This window comes from Carassius carassius, chromosome 6 (assembly GCF_963082965.1).
Source record: "Carassius carassius chromosome 6, fCarCar2.1, whole genome shotgun sequence".
NCBI classification, from domain to species: domain Eukaryota; kingdom Metazoa; phylum Chordata; class Actinopteri; order Cypriniformes; family Cyprinidae; genus Carassius; species Carassius carassius.
The window spans coordinates 3,359,272-3,376,842 of record NC_081760.1 but is presented as its reverse complement, the minus strand read 5'-3'; the positions used below and the strand labels follow the sequence as shown (position 1 = coordinate 3,376,842).

At 35.9% G+C, this 17,571-nt stretch overlaps 1 protein-coding gene across 5 annotated transcripts in view; it reads right to left on the bottom strand.

Annotated features, from left to right (window-relative positions):
• The window catches only part of LOC132142239 (TBC1 domain family member 1-like), a 47,416-nt gene that overhangs the window by 29,236 nt on the left and 609 nt on the right, over nucleotides 1-17,571 (bottom strand). For 3 of the 5 annotated variants that reach the window (XM_059551949.1, XM_059551954.1, XM_059551948.1), the window contains exons 2-4: nucleotides 17,140-17,376; nucleotides 3,662-3,949; nucleotides 1,679-1,873 (exon numbers count right to left, since the gene is read on the bottom strand). In XM_059551949.1, coding sequence (XP_059407932.1) covers nucleotides 1,679-1,873; nucleotides 3,662-3,949; nucleotides 17,140-17,376 — 720 coding nt within the window. Of the gene's footprint in view, nucleotides 1-1,678; nucleotides 1,874-3,661; nucleotides 3,950-8,776; nucleotides 8,934-14,567; nucleotides 14,713-17,139; nucleotides 17,377-17,571 lie in introns of those variants that run through there. The other 2 variants (XM_059551951.1, XM_059551952.1) reach the window with 2 other exon arrangements.

The following is a 17,571-nucleotide window of genomic DNA, read 5'->3' as shown; positions in this document are numbered from 1 at the left end:
AATTATTTGGCCCGCCCCGCAAATAAAGTAAAATTTCTTGACCCGCCCCGAACCGCCCCGCGCATCTGGGACATCACGGAAGTTACGTTGCTACTTAGACCTTCGTATCGTAAACTTATCAATATAGGCTATAGGTAATTGCACTATGATGGTTCGTTCGTGAACAAATCTTTTAGGTGAATGAATCGTTCTCGTTTACGTAATCCACTGACCATAGACAGTAATTTCTCATTCAATGAAGTTCCTCCCACAGCCGCGCGCAAGCGCGGCGCTATTAGCAGCGCATGCGCAGCTCGTGAACAGCTCTGTGAACTGTTTCATCCTGTCAAAAAGAGTTACTCAAGATGTGACGGAGCATGTGACTTGTTGAATGTAGTGAACGAATACGATCTTCTCGTTGGTGAAAGAGTTGAATGAACTGATACATCTCGTTCGTGAATGAAATGAATGAGTACAGGGTCAGTGAGCCAAGCATGTAAATCTCGATCAGCAATCAGCAGATACAAAGCGCAGTATTGGTGCACATATGCTTGTTTTCATATTTGGAATACAGAACATAACTCCACGTTTCATCCCCGATAAAACCTCGTGCTTTGTTAATCTGAACAATTTATTTAGACTATTTATTTAATGCGATCATGCACACATTTTAATAAAGCCAAATTTATTAAAAGCCACAAAAAGTTTTTGTCACAAGTAATGTTCGTTGACTTGAGACATAACACATAAGACACTCTTTTTCGCCAACTGCTGGCGTATTTGTGTAATATGAAGAAATGGTCACTGAACGAATCAGTGAATGAATCATTTTGGTGAATGAACTGAAAATCAACGAATCTCTTGAAAGAATCAAAATTTCAACCACTAAATTCCATGCAACATAAATGGATTTTTAAAAATGTTGTTTTTAGTGACCCACCCCAACCCGCCAAAGTGCCCATTTCTTAACCCGCCCCAACCCGACCCGTGGGTTATGAGACGACCCGCGCATCACTAACGGTTACTGCACCATTTCTTAGGTATGATTTGTGTAAAAATTCTATTTGGGCTGTAACTGATTTGTTTGAAAAGAGACAGTGATGATTTTAGCACAGACTTGTTTAATGACAATCACCATGTCCTTCAAGCAACAACACTGACCATCTCACAATCCACTCGGGTGGAGGAACATGGAATTCAAAGTCAGAGCGACAGAGAAAGAGAGAGAGCAAGGGTGAAATGAGTGTACGAACATAAAGAACATTTGATTGGTGCCTCGTAGTGCTATGAACATAAAAGAGCCACATACAGATAGATAAACACCTGCTCAAATGTCTATGCATGAACATGCATGCACACAGGCGTAATGCTGTCAACATGCGCTTTATATCTCTACGGAGAACTATTAAGACGAGCTCCTTTGAAAACCTTCAGGAGATGTCTAAAGAGGTTTCTGGGCTAAACAAAGATGTAAGAGCTGTAGTGACCTCAGTGAGGAACTCACAATAACAACACATGCCATAACAAATATTAAGACACCAGTTTGCTTATTTGCTATTATCTAAACTAAAGTATGGATACAATCTAATGAGAAAAAGAATCATTATATAATGATGCATGATTATACCAGCACAGTCCTGCCTCTGGATCAGGTGTTTATACTGGCACATGTGCGAGGGGGAGTGTGTGCGTCACTCACCATGAACAGCATGGTTCTGTTCTCCTGTAGGCTAGTGGCTTGGACCCCAGTGGCTCCGTCTGCGGCCCGTCGCTGGAGCTCCGGTGAGAGGCCGTTCTCGTCCAATGCTTGCAGAAACGGAAAAGTCTGATCTCTTTTCAAAAACAGAGGTCGCTTTCCTCCTCCATCTGCTCCCTCGTTTTTTGCATTCACCACCTGAAAGTCAAGCATAATTATCTGTTAAAGACGAAATATGATTAAAAAAGATATTTAAAAATAATAATAATAGTATTTCAAGATAAAGAGGATGATGGTGGAAAAAATGGACATGAAAATGGTGCTTTGAAAATGTATAAAATATACATTATATGTTATTTATATAAAATTATTTCATATAAAATATTTTTATTTTAATATAAGAAAATGTACACAATTGACATTAAAAGTATACATTATGTTATATAATGTAACAATATAATAAATAATAGAATAGTATAGAATGGTTAGACTAGACAGATTAAGTTCATAAAGTGTAGAAGAGATGTTTTATTGTTTAATTATTGGAGTAATCATTCACTTTAATGTTTTTCTGCAGTTTGCAAACATAAAATTTATTTGATCAAATGAATTTAATAGATTGAAAGCTCTAATATTAAAATATTAATTTTTTTCAGTGCATATGAATTCTCCTGTTCATTAATTCATTGTGTATTTATTTTTTGCTGTACCGTTTTGTCCTTTAATGCATATTCTTTTATATTGTCTTGTACTTTATTGTATATTCTTTTGTCTTTGTAACTTATTGTCTGTTTCACTTCTACCCCGTCTTTCTCGAAGGTAGATAACAAAAGAAGAATTTCATTGTACCTAATACATGACAATAAAGATCATGCAACTTAACATAACAAAGAAGAACATTTGAATAAGCTTATACTAGGGATGCACCGAAATGAAAATTCTTGGCCGAAACCAACAACCGAAATAAATTATGCCAATTATTAGTACCATTGCATTTATTGCTATGACTGTGTACTAACTTTACTAGAATCAAGGTATTGCAATTGTATAAATTAATATTAAAGTTTCAAAGAATAAATCAATTACAATTTATGCAAATAAACTAAAATCTGACCTCACTCATGTGTGTATTAAATAATAATGTACAGGCCTACTGGCCTGACGAAAGGTTTTAAAATTAAATGTTCTCTCATGAAGACAAACTGCATTTAGGTCAAGTGCATTTGAAATTTTTCTCTGTAGGACTACTACAAGAAAGTGCATTACTTTTCCAGTAGGCAAGAGGGTTATCAATTCTGGGGATGGGGACTTCAGACAGATAACCATCTAGCTGTTGAGCGGTTGAGCTCATATATAGTAGCCTAAGAACAGAATAGCCTACGTATTATTATTATTTGAGGCACTTTTTTGCAGGATTTCACTGAACATATCAGAAAACAAGGGTGCATGCCCCTCCAAGTAATGGTCTTTATAGTCGCCATGAAGTGCAAAGGATCTGAATAGATCTCAGTGAAACGTGTGCTGATAGACTCTATAAGAGTGTACTTTTCTTTGTTTTCACTCCGTGGTCCGTCTTAATCTCTTTGTTAGGAGACTAGGAGACTTTAGTGCTGCGATTAAAGCAATAACGTCCGCTACAGATGCATCAGAGGCGCTGATCTCTTCAGTTAGCTGCTCAAAAGGGGCAAGAAGAGAGAGAATGTTCTCTATTAAGACCCACTGATGTGAAGTGAATGTCGCGGGGAACTCGTGGTCTGCGCTATGCAGGTGCACGTGCAGGTCGCGGTTTCTGTTTGCGTCATTACAACATTTCGGCCGTGTTGTTTCAGTGATAAAAGTCTTTCGGCCGAAAACCGAAAATGCACTCGAAAATTTTAGGTGGCCGAATATTTGGTGCATCCGAAAAAAGATCAGAAATGTTAAATCTAGTATATCCACAATCTAGTATTAGGTTAAGAATCCAAAAGCATGAATGTTGAGTGTAACCTGATTGAGTGAGAACGCCCGTCTGATGCCCGCTGTTAGTGATCCTGTGGCGCTGGCACGTCCAAACTTCTCAATACACTCATCTATCAGTGCAGGTTGTGCTTTCTTATGGGCCACCACCACTCGCCCACAGAACAACACCTCAAACTTCTTCGCGAAGGCTGTTGCTGCATCAGCAGCGGAGTAGGATTCATCTGGCTGACCATTGCTAGGCAGAGATGAAGGAGTGTCTTCTTGTCGAGCAGAACTTTTGCCAGCCTGTCTGAGAGTGCTTATAATCTCTGGAACCTGGAGGACAAATGTAAACGTGAATGAGGTCACAAGTGACATGAGGGAAAGTTTTCAGTTACCAGTGTCACTGTTGAAATGCCCTATTCTTAGTCAGCCACATGCCCAAATTAGGGTCCATGGGCCAGAGTTGGTGATGACTGTTGATTTGGCCTGTCATGCCATATTACATAAGGATGGGGAAAATAATAAAAAATATACATATACAGTCATATAGTTGGATATAATGCAACACTAACTTTTGACCTGCACCCCTCAGTCAAGCTGGATTTTTGGCCTTTCGTATTAAAATATTTGGGCGCCTCTGCTTGGTGTTCTTTGATGGTTCATGAAGAACCTTTAACATCAATGGAAACTTTCCATTGCACAGAAGTTTCTTTATAGTTGAATATAGCTTAGATTATACTATACAAAATAGTTCTTTTGAATACTGCTTGCTGAAAAGTTATTTGGGCAATCCCAATTTGTTCTTATTTAGCACTAAGAGTGCATTATTCATTTTTTCAACATTAAGAAACACTGATTAGCATTAAGAAACATTAAGAAATAAATAGCAGTTTTTGGATAAATACGTATTTTATCATTGCTAGTGTGATAGCTGCTGGAGGAAACATGATTTCATAAACTGCCAGAGTTACTTTCCAGAGGAAAATCTGAGTGTAAATGTCACTCCAGAAGAGGAGGGTTCAGAACTTCAGCAGCAGTGATGGTGTGACAGACACACAATCACTGCCTAAAACCATGACTTGCAAAACACTATCACTTTCAAAAATTAATTTCATGCTGAGAAACATGACAGAAGAACAATAAAGCCACACATCAATTTCCTCACAATGTTCTTAGTAGCTGTGGTGGGGGTATGTATCGTCTGATAAAATCGACATGCATGTACAGTAGATGCATGTTGAGCGGCTATGCAGTGATTTTGGCTATACTCCTTTTTTGTCTCATGCAGTGCACTGCCTGCATCTAAGTAACAAACAAACAAAAAAACAAAAAAAAAAGTGCGTAATATTAACAGACGAACTATGCTCGTATTTTCCTAACAATCAGTAAGCGACAGGTGCTTGGAAACGCTGTTGTCGGGCTGCGGTACGGTTAGCTGAAAGCAATGCTTCTTTGACGCTCACTGCACAGAACAGACACAGAGAGAGACAACACTGCTCTGGGAAAGTCAGACCTCGCACTCGCGGGGCAGCGCTGGCGACATCTCCCAACTTAATCATAGATAAGGTTTATCCCAAAAAGTTGCTAGGTTTGTAGACAATTTTTAAAATAACTCCAACTGAATCCGTCTGAAAGGAGAAAGTCATATAAACCTAGGATGACTTCAGGGTGAGTAATTTATGGCTTAATTTTTGGATTGACTAACCCTTAAAGACAAATCCGGTTTTAAAATAACACTGCTTCAGATATAGTTTACTGACACTGCACACTGCACAAATGGTCACCTTAATGCTGCAGCTGGTTATTTTTCTGCTAATCAAATCTTTAATTCACTGGTATGCGGAGCTAAGTCTATTTCAGCAATGTCTAAAGAAAAAAGAAAAAACAAAACAAAAAGCCAAACAGGCTGGCCCAAGAGAAAAACAGCGAACATTGGGAAAATACCTTAGGCTATAGCACAAGCTCAATTTGGAGTTGTTTCATAAGAACTGAATGTGACAGGCTTGTGTCCAGGAAGTCAATGTAGTTCTACCACAATCTACTGATTCTTGTATATTTATTACTTGCGACCACTTTGGATGGTCTTTTATGGGACACAGTGAACTTTATAGTAGGCTTCTAAGGCTGACTGTATGTGCAGTGACCCCAAAACTTGGAGGCGTCCCATTTAAATATGCTGCAACTGATTTAGTTGAATTTTACACATAAAATGTCTTAAAGATAAAAGAATATCGGAAAACTATCCAGTCAGACTAGCCATTCTCTTCCTTTGAATAGTTTTGCATGTTGGGTTGGGTTGGCATTGGCAAGAATCAGATTAAATGTCACTTAAAGTGTTAAGAACACATGAATAGCAGTGGATTACACAAAATGTCATTTAGCAAATAGGGAGCAGCAAAATTCACTAGTTGATGGGTTGCCTGAACGACTGGTTGACAAATCAAAGCATTAAAGGGATAGTCCATCCAAATATTCTAATTTATCTGTGGAACACCAAAGAATATGTTTTGAAGAATGTTGGTAACCAAAGAGTTTCAGTTCCCATTGACTTTCATTATATTCATTTGACCATAAAATGGAAATCAATGGGAACCAATTGGGTGAGAAAATTAAGACCCCACACTCTTAAACCAATACACTTTCACAAAAAAACATACTCGCACTCAAAAATAAATGTTCTCTGCATTTCTCCAATTCTCTAGCCTGCTTACTAATCTAGTTGTCTAATAAACCTGACATTGTGTATTACGAATATTCTTTGCCAAACTTCTCTGTTCCTCTTTTGTATGTTGCTTTGAATAAAAGCAATTGCTAAATATATAAATGTAAATAAATTACGTAATTTGTATTTTTGTGTTTACTATCCCTTTAAGAATGCACAAAGACAACCAAAACCAGTTGACCATCATCAAACAATAGTTAATCTATTTAAAATGAAGAGACAAAGTAATTGGATGCTTTCTGGTTCTTAAATGTTAGTGGAATATGTTTATAGATAATGTGATACACCTGCTAGGACACCTTTGTGAACTGGAAGGGAACTGACTTCCTACATTACAGCAAAGGACCTTGGTTAAAAGTGAAGTTAGAAAAAAAGGTGCAACTTAGTTTGACATTTTAATTGTTGCTTAAATTGTTTGAAAGTTTTGTGGTTACAGTATAAGTATATATACAGACAAAAAAGGCTAGTGTATTAGGACAGAGAGCATAGTAAACTGCGTATATGTGCTGGTTTGAACCTACTGCACCCTCAGCTATCTGATGGAGATGTTGCCCAGTAATCTGATCAGCTAAAGAACTCTTCAAACAGCTCTTTGGCTAATCAAAGCTATCACACAGCTGAAGGTTTCTGAATGAGTGCTTTTCATTACAGCCCTGGTCAGAAACCAATCCAGTGCATTTTCTTTTTTAATGTGCTTAGGTCTTATTCAGCACGCGTTAGTGTGTGAGTCAAAGTGTGTGTGCATGTTTATGAGAATCTCAGGATATGAGATCAGGATATTATGTTGAATACTGACTCATCATCTGTCTCAGATAAAGGTGTTAAAAGACCGTAGATCCCAAAAGAAAAGAAAAGAAAAGAAAGTAGATCCGTAATCGCCGCTCTTTTTATAGCATTCACTGCTCAATTTATTTCAGAGTGAAACTGGATATTAAAAAATATCAAATTTTCCAACATGACTTTATCCTTCAAAATAAGTTGGATAATGAAAAAATGGGCTCTCCATAATAGAATGGAGCTAGACCAGAATATGAATTTGCAGTCTACTCTCCTGAATATCAAGAGGCTTTTTTGACTTTTTTCAGTTCTATTGTTGGAGTAACCTTAATTTCATTACTGTTAACTACAATGAAATTACTTTAGAAAAAAAATTACAAAGCCATTAATTGGCTATTGGTTAACAATAACCCACACAGCCTAATTGGCATAAGCCTATTTTAAAACAAATTTTAAAAGAGAAACAACTTATAAGTATAGCATTCCTGTAGCTCAAACTCATGAAAATCATGGTGCTAGCAACCCCAATATCATGGGTTCAATTCCCAGGGAATGCTTGAACTGATCAGATGTACTGTATACCTAAAACGCTATAGAAGTCACGTTGGATTAAAGCAAATAAATAAATGTAAATGTATTATTCTGATGAACGATTACAAACAATGTTACAAAGATTACAAAGAATTGATATTACTTTTGAATAATGTGCATTGATAAACTGAAAATTCTGTCATCATTTACTCAACCTCATGTTGAAGACAGATTGTTAATTTTAAGGTTTGGATCCAAAGCAGGCCTATAGTTTAACACTAAAATCTATCAGCACACCCATAGAGTTAATCTGAACTTAATCTGTGACCAATTTTAACCTTCCAAAATAACCGGAATAGCCTTTAACTGCGTTTCATAAACATGCAATAATCTTTCATCTGATTTACGATCTGCTTGTACCTTGCTTAAAGGGTTAGTACACCAAACATGTGCTTTAATCTATTTAGAGTAGCATTATAAAGGAATAATTTGATTGGCTACCACAGTGTGAGAGTAATTTCATTGGCCGTTTTTATAAGAAGAGGATGACAACATGAAAACAACTGAATGGGAAGAAATGTAACCCGCTTAAATGGTGAAAGCGACAGAAATCCAGTTGATGTTCTGCAATGGAAACCACATGGCAGAAGGTCATTAATCATCAAATGATATTTAATGGACTTTCAATCTATGCAAAACAAGTCACTTCTTTTTGTTAATAATCTCACGAGTCCAAGGTTGCAAGCTTTTCTGCCAAAGATGATGAATTTGTAAATTCAAGTATCAACAAGACTTGTCTTGCATAACAGCCTGTTGCAACCAAGAATATCAGAGACTAGTTGGCTGCTAGCTACAACTACGCATAAGCAGACCATAATGTCTTCATTCTAGCTAATATGCCAAACTAAAACTAACCACACAACACAGTTCAGAGGCTTCAAGGGTCAAAGTTTTGCTCCCATGCAGCCTAATTGTTGAGGAAGACAACATTGGGAGCATGCTGTCATGCAAATGACAAGTAAACAAATAAAGGATGTCTAAGGAAATATATACAGATTATTCACAATACATTGGAAATGTTGTGATCATAAATAACAACGAAAACTTTCTCATACACTCGTATAACTCACCTGGCTCAGCCATCTACGCAGAGAAGGCATGTCCAAACCTGATCGTCACCTTCCTGGGTTCTCCCTCATCCCAGCTTTCCTCACTTTTTTTACTTTTCTGCGTCCTCACCTTTATTTTCCTGTACCTTCAGGTGGATAATGTGAGTCCCTCAAAGCTTTCTCTGTTTTTCTCAGTCCCACCCTCTCTCTCTCTCTCTCTTAGTTGTTCCTCTGTTTTCTAGGACCTAGGGCTGACTCTGGCTCCGCCTGCCCTGCTGATTCAGAACAATGTGGTTCAGCCAGAGCGCCACACTGTGATTTCTTTCTAGGAAGATCACCTTTTAAACACAGCAAAGTTACGATCTCTCATACTCTCCTCCTCCCTTCTCTTCTCTCTCTGAGATGGCTTTATCTGTGGTAACAGTATCGGACTGTGTGGAGGTTTGCTTACAGTATAAAAATACAAGAATGGAAATTCGGGCATGTGTTCAGGGGTATATCTCATGAGAACACGTCTAGGTCACTTAAACACAATCAATTGAAAAACAAATTAACTGTATATAAGACAAATTATTTAGGCTAATAAAAATGGATCACTAAGACCATTAATTTTTTTGCATTGTGACTTTTTTATATGACAAATATAATGATAATTAACAGTTATGAAAAATTTCCCTCAAAATTCTAATTACTGTAATGCATCTGAAAATTCACACTACGTTTATTCACACTACTGTAATATGTTAACATTTTATAATAGTATTTGGAATACAGTAATTCATTTAAAGACAGTAAGCCAATTTATTGACATAATACCATGATGTATATACATTACAAGGTAAATAATATATAGTTTTCTTTCATTATTTGTTTAATTATAGAACTGAACCTGGCTTGAATATAGAAAAATGTCACAAAGTCTTAAAAATGTGAGGAAAAATTAATAAAAAAATAATAAATCTTATTTTATACACTGGAAATTGGTTTGCTAATGATAAATGGGCAAATCACACCAGATACAACACCAGATTGATACAAGTTTTCAAAAACAAAATAATCTACAATCCCCTCATATCTATCTAGACAGACTGATGGAAAACAAAATAACAATGAGAACTGTATTTTTTGAAAAATATGCAATGCTGAATCATTCAAAAAACACCAGGGACATTTATAACAAGTAAATAGGGTCAATTTTAACTTCACATTGATTGATTTTGAAGAAAAATATAATCTCTAGACATGACTGTCAAGACTAGGGTTGGGAAACGAGAACCGGTTCTGTTTTTTTAAAAGAACAGGAACCGTGACCAATTTCTAAGTTTCGGTTCCGAAAACAGTTGATAACTTTGCACATCGTTTCGTCTGACTGTATGTACCGGCAGTGCGCAGCATCTGCCGCCACTAAATTACATCATATTTGTCTCATATTGTCATTATGAGATAAAATGCAAAGAACAGGGTAGCTTGTGACAGCGACGTCCTGCAGTGTTAAATGTTATATAGCATTATAGACAACATTATTGTATAATTATTACACATGCAATTTTATGACATCCTATTTTAATTAAAATTTGTAAAATATTTAAAAGTGAGAACATATTGTCATTATATATACATACTGACTTCAACTTGGATCACTAAATAAATAGACTGCTATTGTTATGTAAGTATGAGGGTTAGATTACTTAGTATAGTGTTACAGGTTATTTCAAGAGTGTTAACATATATTTATTTGTACCAGTATAAGCGATAACCACAATATTTAAAATGATCAGTTCTCGTATGATAACACCACATGTAAATACTCGCGTGCTCCCAGGTGGCAGTATTGTGCCTTAACGCTGACACCTGTCACACAAGAAGACGACGCAGCACTAACAGCTACTCAGAAGAGAGCCTTGTTCATCAGAGTAAGTTGCCATTATTTTACTAGTCACAGACTGGGAAACATTATATTAACCTGTTAACAGCAGTCTTCTGTGTTCATATAAGTCGCATTTATTTAGAACCAAGAACCAAGAGAAAACATTACCGTCTACAGCCACGAGAGGGCGCTCTATGTCTTCAGTGTAGACTACAGGAGCACTGAGCAGCATAGAGTGCCCTCTCGCGGCTGGAGACGGTAATGTTTTCTCTTGGTTCATGTCTCTTGGTTCATTTCTCTCGGTTCATGTCAAATTAATTTTGATAAATATGTCGCACCTGACTATAAGTCGCAGGACCAGCCAAACTATGAAAAAAAGTGTGACTTATAGTCCGGAAAATATGATATTTTAGTTAAATGATATTTAAGTACCATGTTTTCTTTACTCGTCTTATTTTTGTATTTGCAATCAATACGGCCTGTGCATAGTAACACTTTATTTCTTTGGTTCAAATCTATTAACATTTACACGATTAAAACTGATCTTGAAAAACTGAGCAACCACGTTGCTAAATTAAACTCTGTAAAAAGTTAAGTTGGTCACAGTGCCATGCACTTAATGCCTCATCTGTGGTCATTCTTCAGTAAGGTTTATCAGTTAACATTAGTTAACATATATAAATAACATAAATAATAATGAACAATATTTCCACAGCATTTATTAATCTTAGTTAATGGTAATTTCAGCACTTACCTATGCATTAAAATCACAAGTTGTGTTTGTAAACATTAATGCACTGTGCAACTAACATGAACAATGAATGACTCTATTTTTATTAACCTTAACAAAGATTAATAAATTGTGTAATGTATTGTTCATTCATGTTAGTTAATACATTAATGTTAATAAATGACATCTTATTGTAAAGTGTTACCATTAATATTTATTCATCTTACTGTTGAAATTGACAGTATTTTCTCTCTTGTTATTTCATAGGAGCTTCAAAGAAGATGCAGAAAGGAAGAGTCTTGTGCCCTGCGTTTATCAGTAACCTTATGTTCGTTGGGTAAAAAAAGAAAAACTCAATAAACAAAGTAAAAAATCATTTGACTGATATTTTTTTCCCACAATGTTTCTATAGATATCACAATATATCAATATCATGAATTCTTATGGCCACAATAACCATGATATAAAAAATCTAATATCGTGACAGCCCTACTCAGCACTATTTTTTTAATAGTTGTTTAATGACTTTAATGGAACTGGAATCGGAACCAGAACCGGAACCGGATTCCAAACCCTAGTCAAGACTGTGCAAGATGCACCTTTTCAAACTTCTGCTTTTACGCATCCCTCTCTGTCGTGAACAAGATGTCACAGTTTTCTGGGCCCAAGAACACTTAAGACAGACAAACACATCGTCTGTTCTTACTCAGTAACACACACATTCACTCACTCACTTACTCACACAGAGGAAGTCTGGAGGGTTGGAACAGTGAGTAATCCAAAAATAAAGAGAAGTCAGTGCCCTTTCAGCTAAGCATGAACACAGAAGAGCAGAAAAGCCCCTAATAAACAGCTCCAAGTCCTTCCGTGGATGAACGAAAGCGGCAGACATCTTTACGTCATTATTAGCAAACAAAGCACCAAGATCTGAACTTAATCAACAACGTAAACCAGTCAAAGTGAATGGAGATTGAACTGCTTTAAAACACAAATACCTTGACAGTCAAGTTGATGAACAACTTTGGTGAGTCACAAACAGCTTAAAAGTCTTTTAGTGCTGGTATAATCATTACAAAATAACCTGCCTCAGCACTTCGATGCAACACCAAAACTATTAACATTTAAACAAGGGAGGGAGAGAGAGAGATACACAGAACACAAGGGGAGTGCCACACAGCTTTGACTTTATCCAGACACACACACACACACACACCTATACACACAATGCTGGAAAACTTCTGGACAAGAAGGACAAACAATCCAGACAAATGTCAAAGATAATTTACTTGAAAATTCTTTTAAATCCCTGTGTGTCATTTCTCAAATATTTACATTAATGTATCTGTCATATTTCACTGTGCTACAGACTACAGTGTGATAAAACAACAGTATATTGCAAACAACACATTTGCCATGAGTACAAAACCACCGCACACTCACTCACAAGCCCACTATCTCAAAGTTCAGGTTTCTTAGGTCAGCAAGTCACAGGAAGACAGAGGAAATACTAGACGATGATGTCATGTAATTACCACAACTCAACTTAAATAGCATAATTAGTCATATTTGATTATGAGATAAAATGCAAGGAACAGGGTAGCTTGTGACAACGACGTCCTGCAGTGTTAAGTGTTATATAGCATTATAAACAACATTATTGTATGATTATTACACATGCAATTTTATGACATCCTATTTTAATTAAAATTAGTAAAATATTTTAAAAAATATGACCAATTCCAATAACTGATTTTTTTGGAAGTGTGACCTTCCGATACCAATTTTTTTTTTTGCAGATTCCAATTTTCTTTTTAAGAACTATTACTGAGAACATCGATCGGTGCATCCCTATTTAAAAATGTTATAATCAAAGAGAATTTCCAAATAGAATAGTTTTATTAAAACTTGTAAAAGTGATTATTTTATGTGAATAATAATTAAATACATTTTAGAATAATTACAATAGTTTAATTTAATATATATATATATATATATATATATATATATATATATATATATATATATATATATATATCAGTATAAACAACACACACATACAAAACTACAGGTTTTTAAGTTCTGCGTACACACACCGGTTTATGAACTTTTTAAAAGAAGGAGGGAGCACTGGTCACATGAAGTGGAACTGAGCGTGGGACACATGACCGTCTGTGACACACACCTAGAAATGAGGTGGTTTACTACTGAAGAATCTGTGGCAGCCAAACACACAAAACACCACAGGAAAACCTGATGGGACTACTGAACTACACTGAGCACAACACATCCACAAAGTTACAGAAACCAGACGGTCAGATGACCACTACAAAACTGTACACAAAACACAATATGACAGGCTAGGAGAGAATGACTAATTATATTCACTGCCCTCCTTCATTCATGTGCAAAAACAGCTTTTATAGTCTATGTAAATGATTGACATCCCTCGTGTACACTTCCCCATCTTGTTCTGGACGTTCCTTCCTCTCACACAATACATCTGACACTGCAGTCTCACTCCACAATGCTCCGAGTGTCATTAGTCTCTGAACAGACTGCTGTTTGAAAGAGCACACTTTTGATCTCAACATGTTTGATACATTACATTGAATTTACACATGATGCACTTTTTAAACCATCTCATTCTCAACTCCAAAAATCAGCTTTCGATAAGCCTGATCCCTTCCTACATGAAGATAGATGACTGTAAAACACAGCTACTGTGAACTATCAAAGTTACTTTGATTAATTTAGACCTGTAACGTTATGTACAATACGACTGTTTGACCTTAACCATAATATTCGAAGTAATACCTTATTAGAAAACTGACAGACTGTTAATGTCTGAAAACACAGTGAGCTGCCTACCTAGACAGCATTGTAGTCATTATGAACATTTGAATCGATGCCCAGAAATGCTGTCTAGATAGGCAGTTTAGTATGTTAAAACAGATCCATAAAGGCAACTTCACAAAGAAAAAGTTGATTATCTAACGTTACATATGCATCATAAGGATTAATTTAAACAATTAGTTATTCGCTATTCACAGGACGGAAAATGAAATAATTGAATGAAATAACAACGGAATAATTATTTTTTTTATGTTCGGTAAACTCTTATTAGTGGCTAACCGAGTAGCTACGCATGCTAACACACGTAAAGTAGACTTTCCAACTTAAATTCCAAACAAACGTTATAAAGATAAGTTACTCACGCGCTCCTGCTCGCTTTTCACATCCCTCCGCAGTAAATGAAAGATGTGAAAGCGCGCTTTCCTCGCTTCAGCCATCCAGAGCTCATGGAGACAGTCAAACTTCTGCGAGTTTGTAGTGTGTGTAAGTTAACTGGGTGGGATGTGACGGCAACATTCACATGATGAGAGAAAATTACACTGGAGGATCAGATCATATCACATCCACGGGAATACAAACCGTCTTGTGTTTGGTGGAAAGTGTTCAATTGTAAGCTTACAAAATAAGTTTCATTTAGATCCCATTGGAAGGGAGTTGCAATAATAGTAACTAGTTGCAATATAAATAAAACCTTTTCAGTCATGTTTAGACTAGGGTTAAGATTATTTATAAATAATAATATTAATGGTTGTTGGCTGAAATAATTATTCACTCTCGGCATAATAAATGTTTTCCAAGATCAAGATTTGACCACCACCTGGTGGCAGATAGGATTTACAGTCACGTGACAATTTTTTTCTATTTTATAGAACATTTTTCATCACAAATTATCAATTATGACACTGTATAAACTGACAAACTGTAGGAACATATAGAGCTTTTTTTATTTAAAATTTCGTTACAAATAACAGTATAAACTGACAGATTGTAGAAATTAGCATTTTTTTTCTATTTAATAAAATGTTTATCATTACAAAATGTAAATTATAACAATGTATAAACTGATGGACCATAGAAACATTTTCTCGAATGTAATACTTTTTAATTTCAAATTATACGCCTAAAAAAATTAAAATCCGTTTTTGTATACTAAATAATTTTTTTTTAAATATCTTAGTATTTATGTCATTTGCTTTAAAGACGATCAGTCAAATTGCTTCGATGAAAGCAAAAATATCTATCGTTTTCAACAAAATATTTTACATCAAATCTTTATTAAATGTGTAATAAATATGCTGTCATACGCATTTGGTATGCTAAACTGTTGAGCTTAATTATGTGTCACATGAAAGATGCGGAATTATGTCTGTTGGAATTATGGTTAAATTGGATGCAAAGCTAACATGGAAGATGATCATTTATGGATAAATGAAGATGCCATTCAACTGTTGTTTTTTTATAACATTTTATAACATAGAGCATGTGAAGTCTACATCTCAGACATTCAGAAATGCATGCACAAACTGATTTTGGAAAGTGGAGGGTGGTTAAAAGACAGTGACACAAACACCTGTCTATCTCTATTTCTGTTAACCACAACGATAAAGAATCACCAGGAGTCCGTCGCCACATTGTGGCTGGCTCACTGACACAGGAAACGGTTACCGTGACAACTTAGATCTACATCCTGCCTACATGCAGGAAGCTTCACAATTTATATCTCAGACACTCCATCATCACGAGCCGATATTAATGAACATTCTAATCTTCACTGTAATAAACCATCATAGTCTGCCACTGCAATAAAGACATCATTTTGTTCTCTTATTTCAAAAACACTATTTAGATCTGTGCTGGGGTTTAGCTTTATTACAGATAGCAGAAGTCATGTGAATCTGCCATAGATGTCATGTGAAGCTGGAGTCAAAGGTCAAAATCTTGTAAACCCACACACACATAAACTTCTTTTTATAACCTCTATGGCAATGGATAGCCACGTTTACTAAACTTTACATGAAAATTGCCCTCTTTCATTAATTAACCTTTATGATTAGTGGTGTTTGTTAAGACAAGAATCACAATTTTTATTGCTTATACTTTAATGTTAAACTATCCCTTAATAATTAGAAGCCACTTAGCAACCCTCTAAACACTTTAGCAACTGCATAGCAATGGCTGGCATCTACCTGCAACACTTTAGCATTGTTGGTGAAATGTTTTGCATGGACACCACTCATTCTGGTTGTTCTCTCTGATTGTCCTCGTGCTGTTATGGTACTGTGTCTTATTTGCACAAAACTCATGCATGCACAAATGCATAGACACCCATGAGGAGGGAGGGATGACATTTGAACAGCTGAGCTTTCCCTCATCAAACGAGATTCACTTCAAAGTCATATGTGAGAATTACACCTGTGGTAAACCTCTAACAGTTCTAACAGCCATAAACATATTAATCTCAAATCTACCAACGCTAATTCATTGTTATAGTGGCAAGGCTTGGTGTGGAAGCTTCTGCCACAGAATACAAATCTAAAAAAGGTAATTGTGACCTTTTTATCTCACAGTTGTGAGGTTACGTCTCAAAATTCAGACTTTTTTTCCCCAGGATTGCGAGTTTTTAATCTTGCAGTTGGGATTTATTTGGGAATCTCAGAAATTCTAGATTATACCTTGCAATTGCGAATTGATATCCTGCAATTTTGACTTTTTACCCCAACATGTGCAAAAAATCAGAAATACAAGATGTGAATACAGATTTCTGAGACAAAAAGTCCAAATTGCAAGATGTAAACAAAAAAGGTCAGAAATATGAGATATAAACTCAGCATTGTTAGAAAAATCGTAATTTGAGATAAGTTGCATTTACCTTTTTTTATATTTTTATTCTTTATTAATCAATCAAATGCTGCTAATCCAAAAATGTCCTCTTACCTTCATGTGGTCCTGGCAGCGGAATACATAGCAGGATGCTTTCTTCTCCTCTCTGAGCAGACAGCCAAAATAGCTGGGCTCTTGGCTGTTGTGAATGAGTTTGGTGATACGATGAGGCTTGTGATCAAACAGAACCATGTGTTGCAATGGGTCCCATGGCTTCCCCGGGCCTGCTGTCTCCAAAATGCAGCACACTTTACTGGAAGAGATCTTCAGCACCACAGGCTGATCTCGAACCTTGGAGCATCAGAGAGAAAAAAATCAAAGTTAAGAATTACCAAAAAAGAAAAGCACCACAAAGTGTCATGATGTGAAGTGTCATATGTACATAATATAGTACAACAAAATAGTCAATAATATGTACCATAGTATACAGTATTTTCCAAATAATACTTCTTTGTATACTTTCTTTATGATAATGTTGTGGTCAGT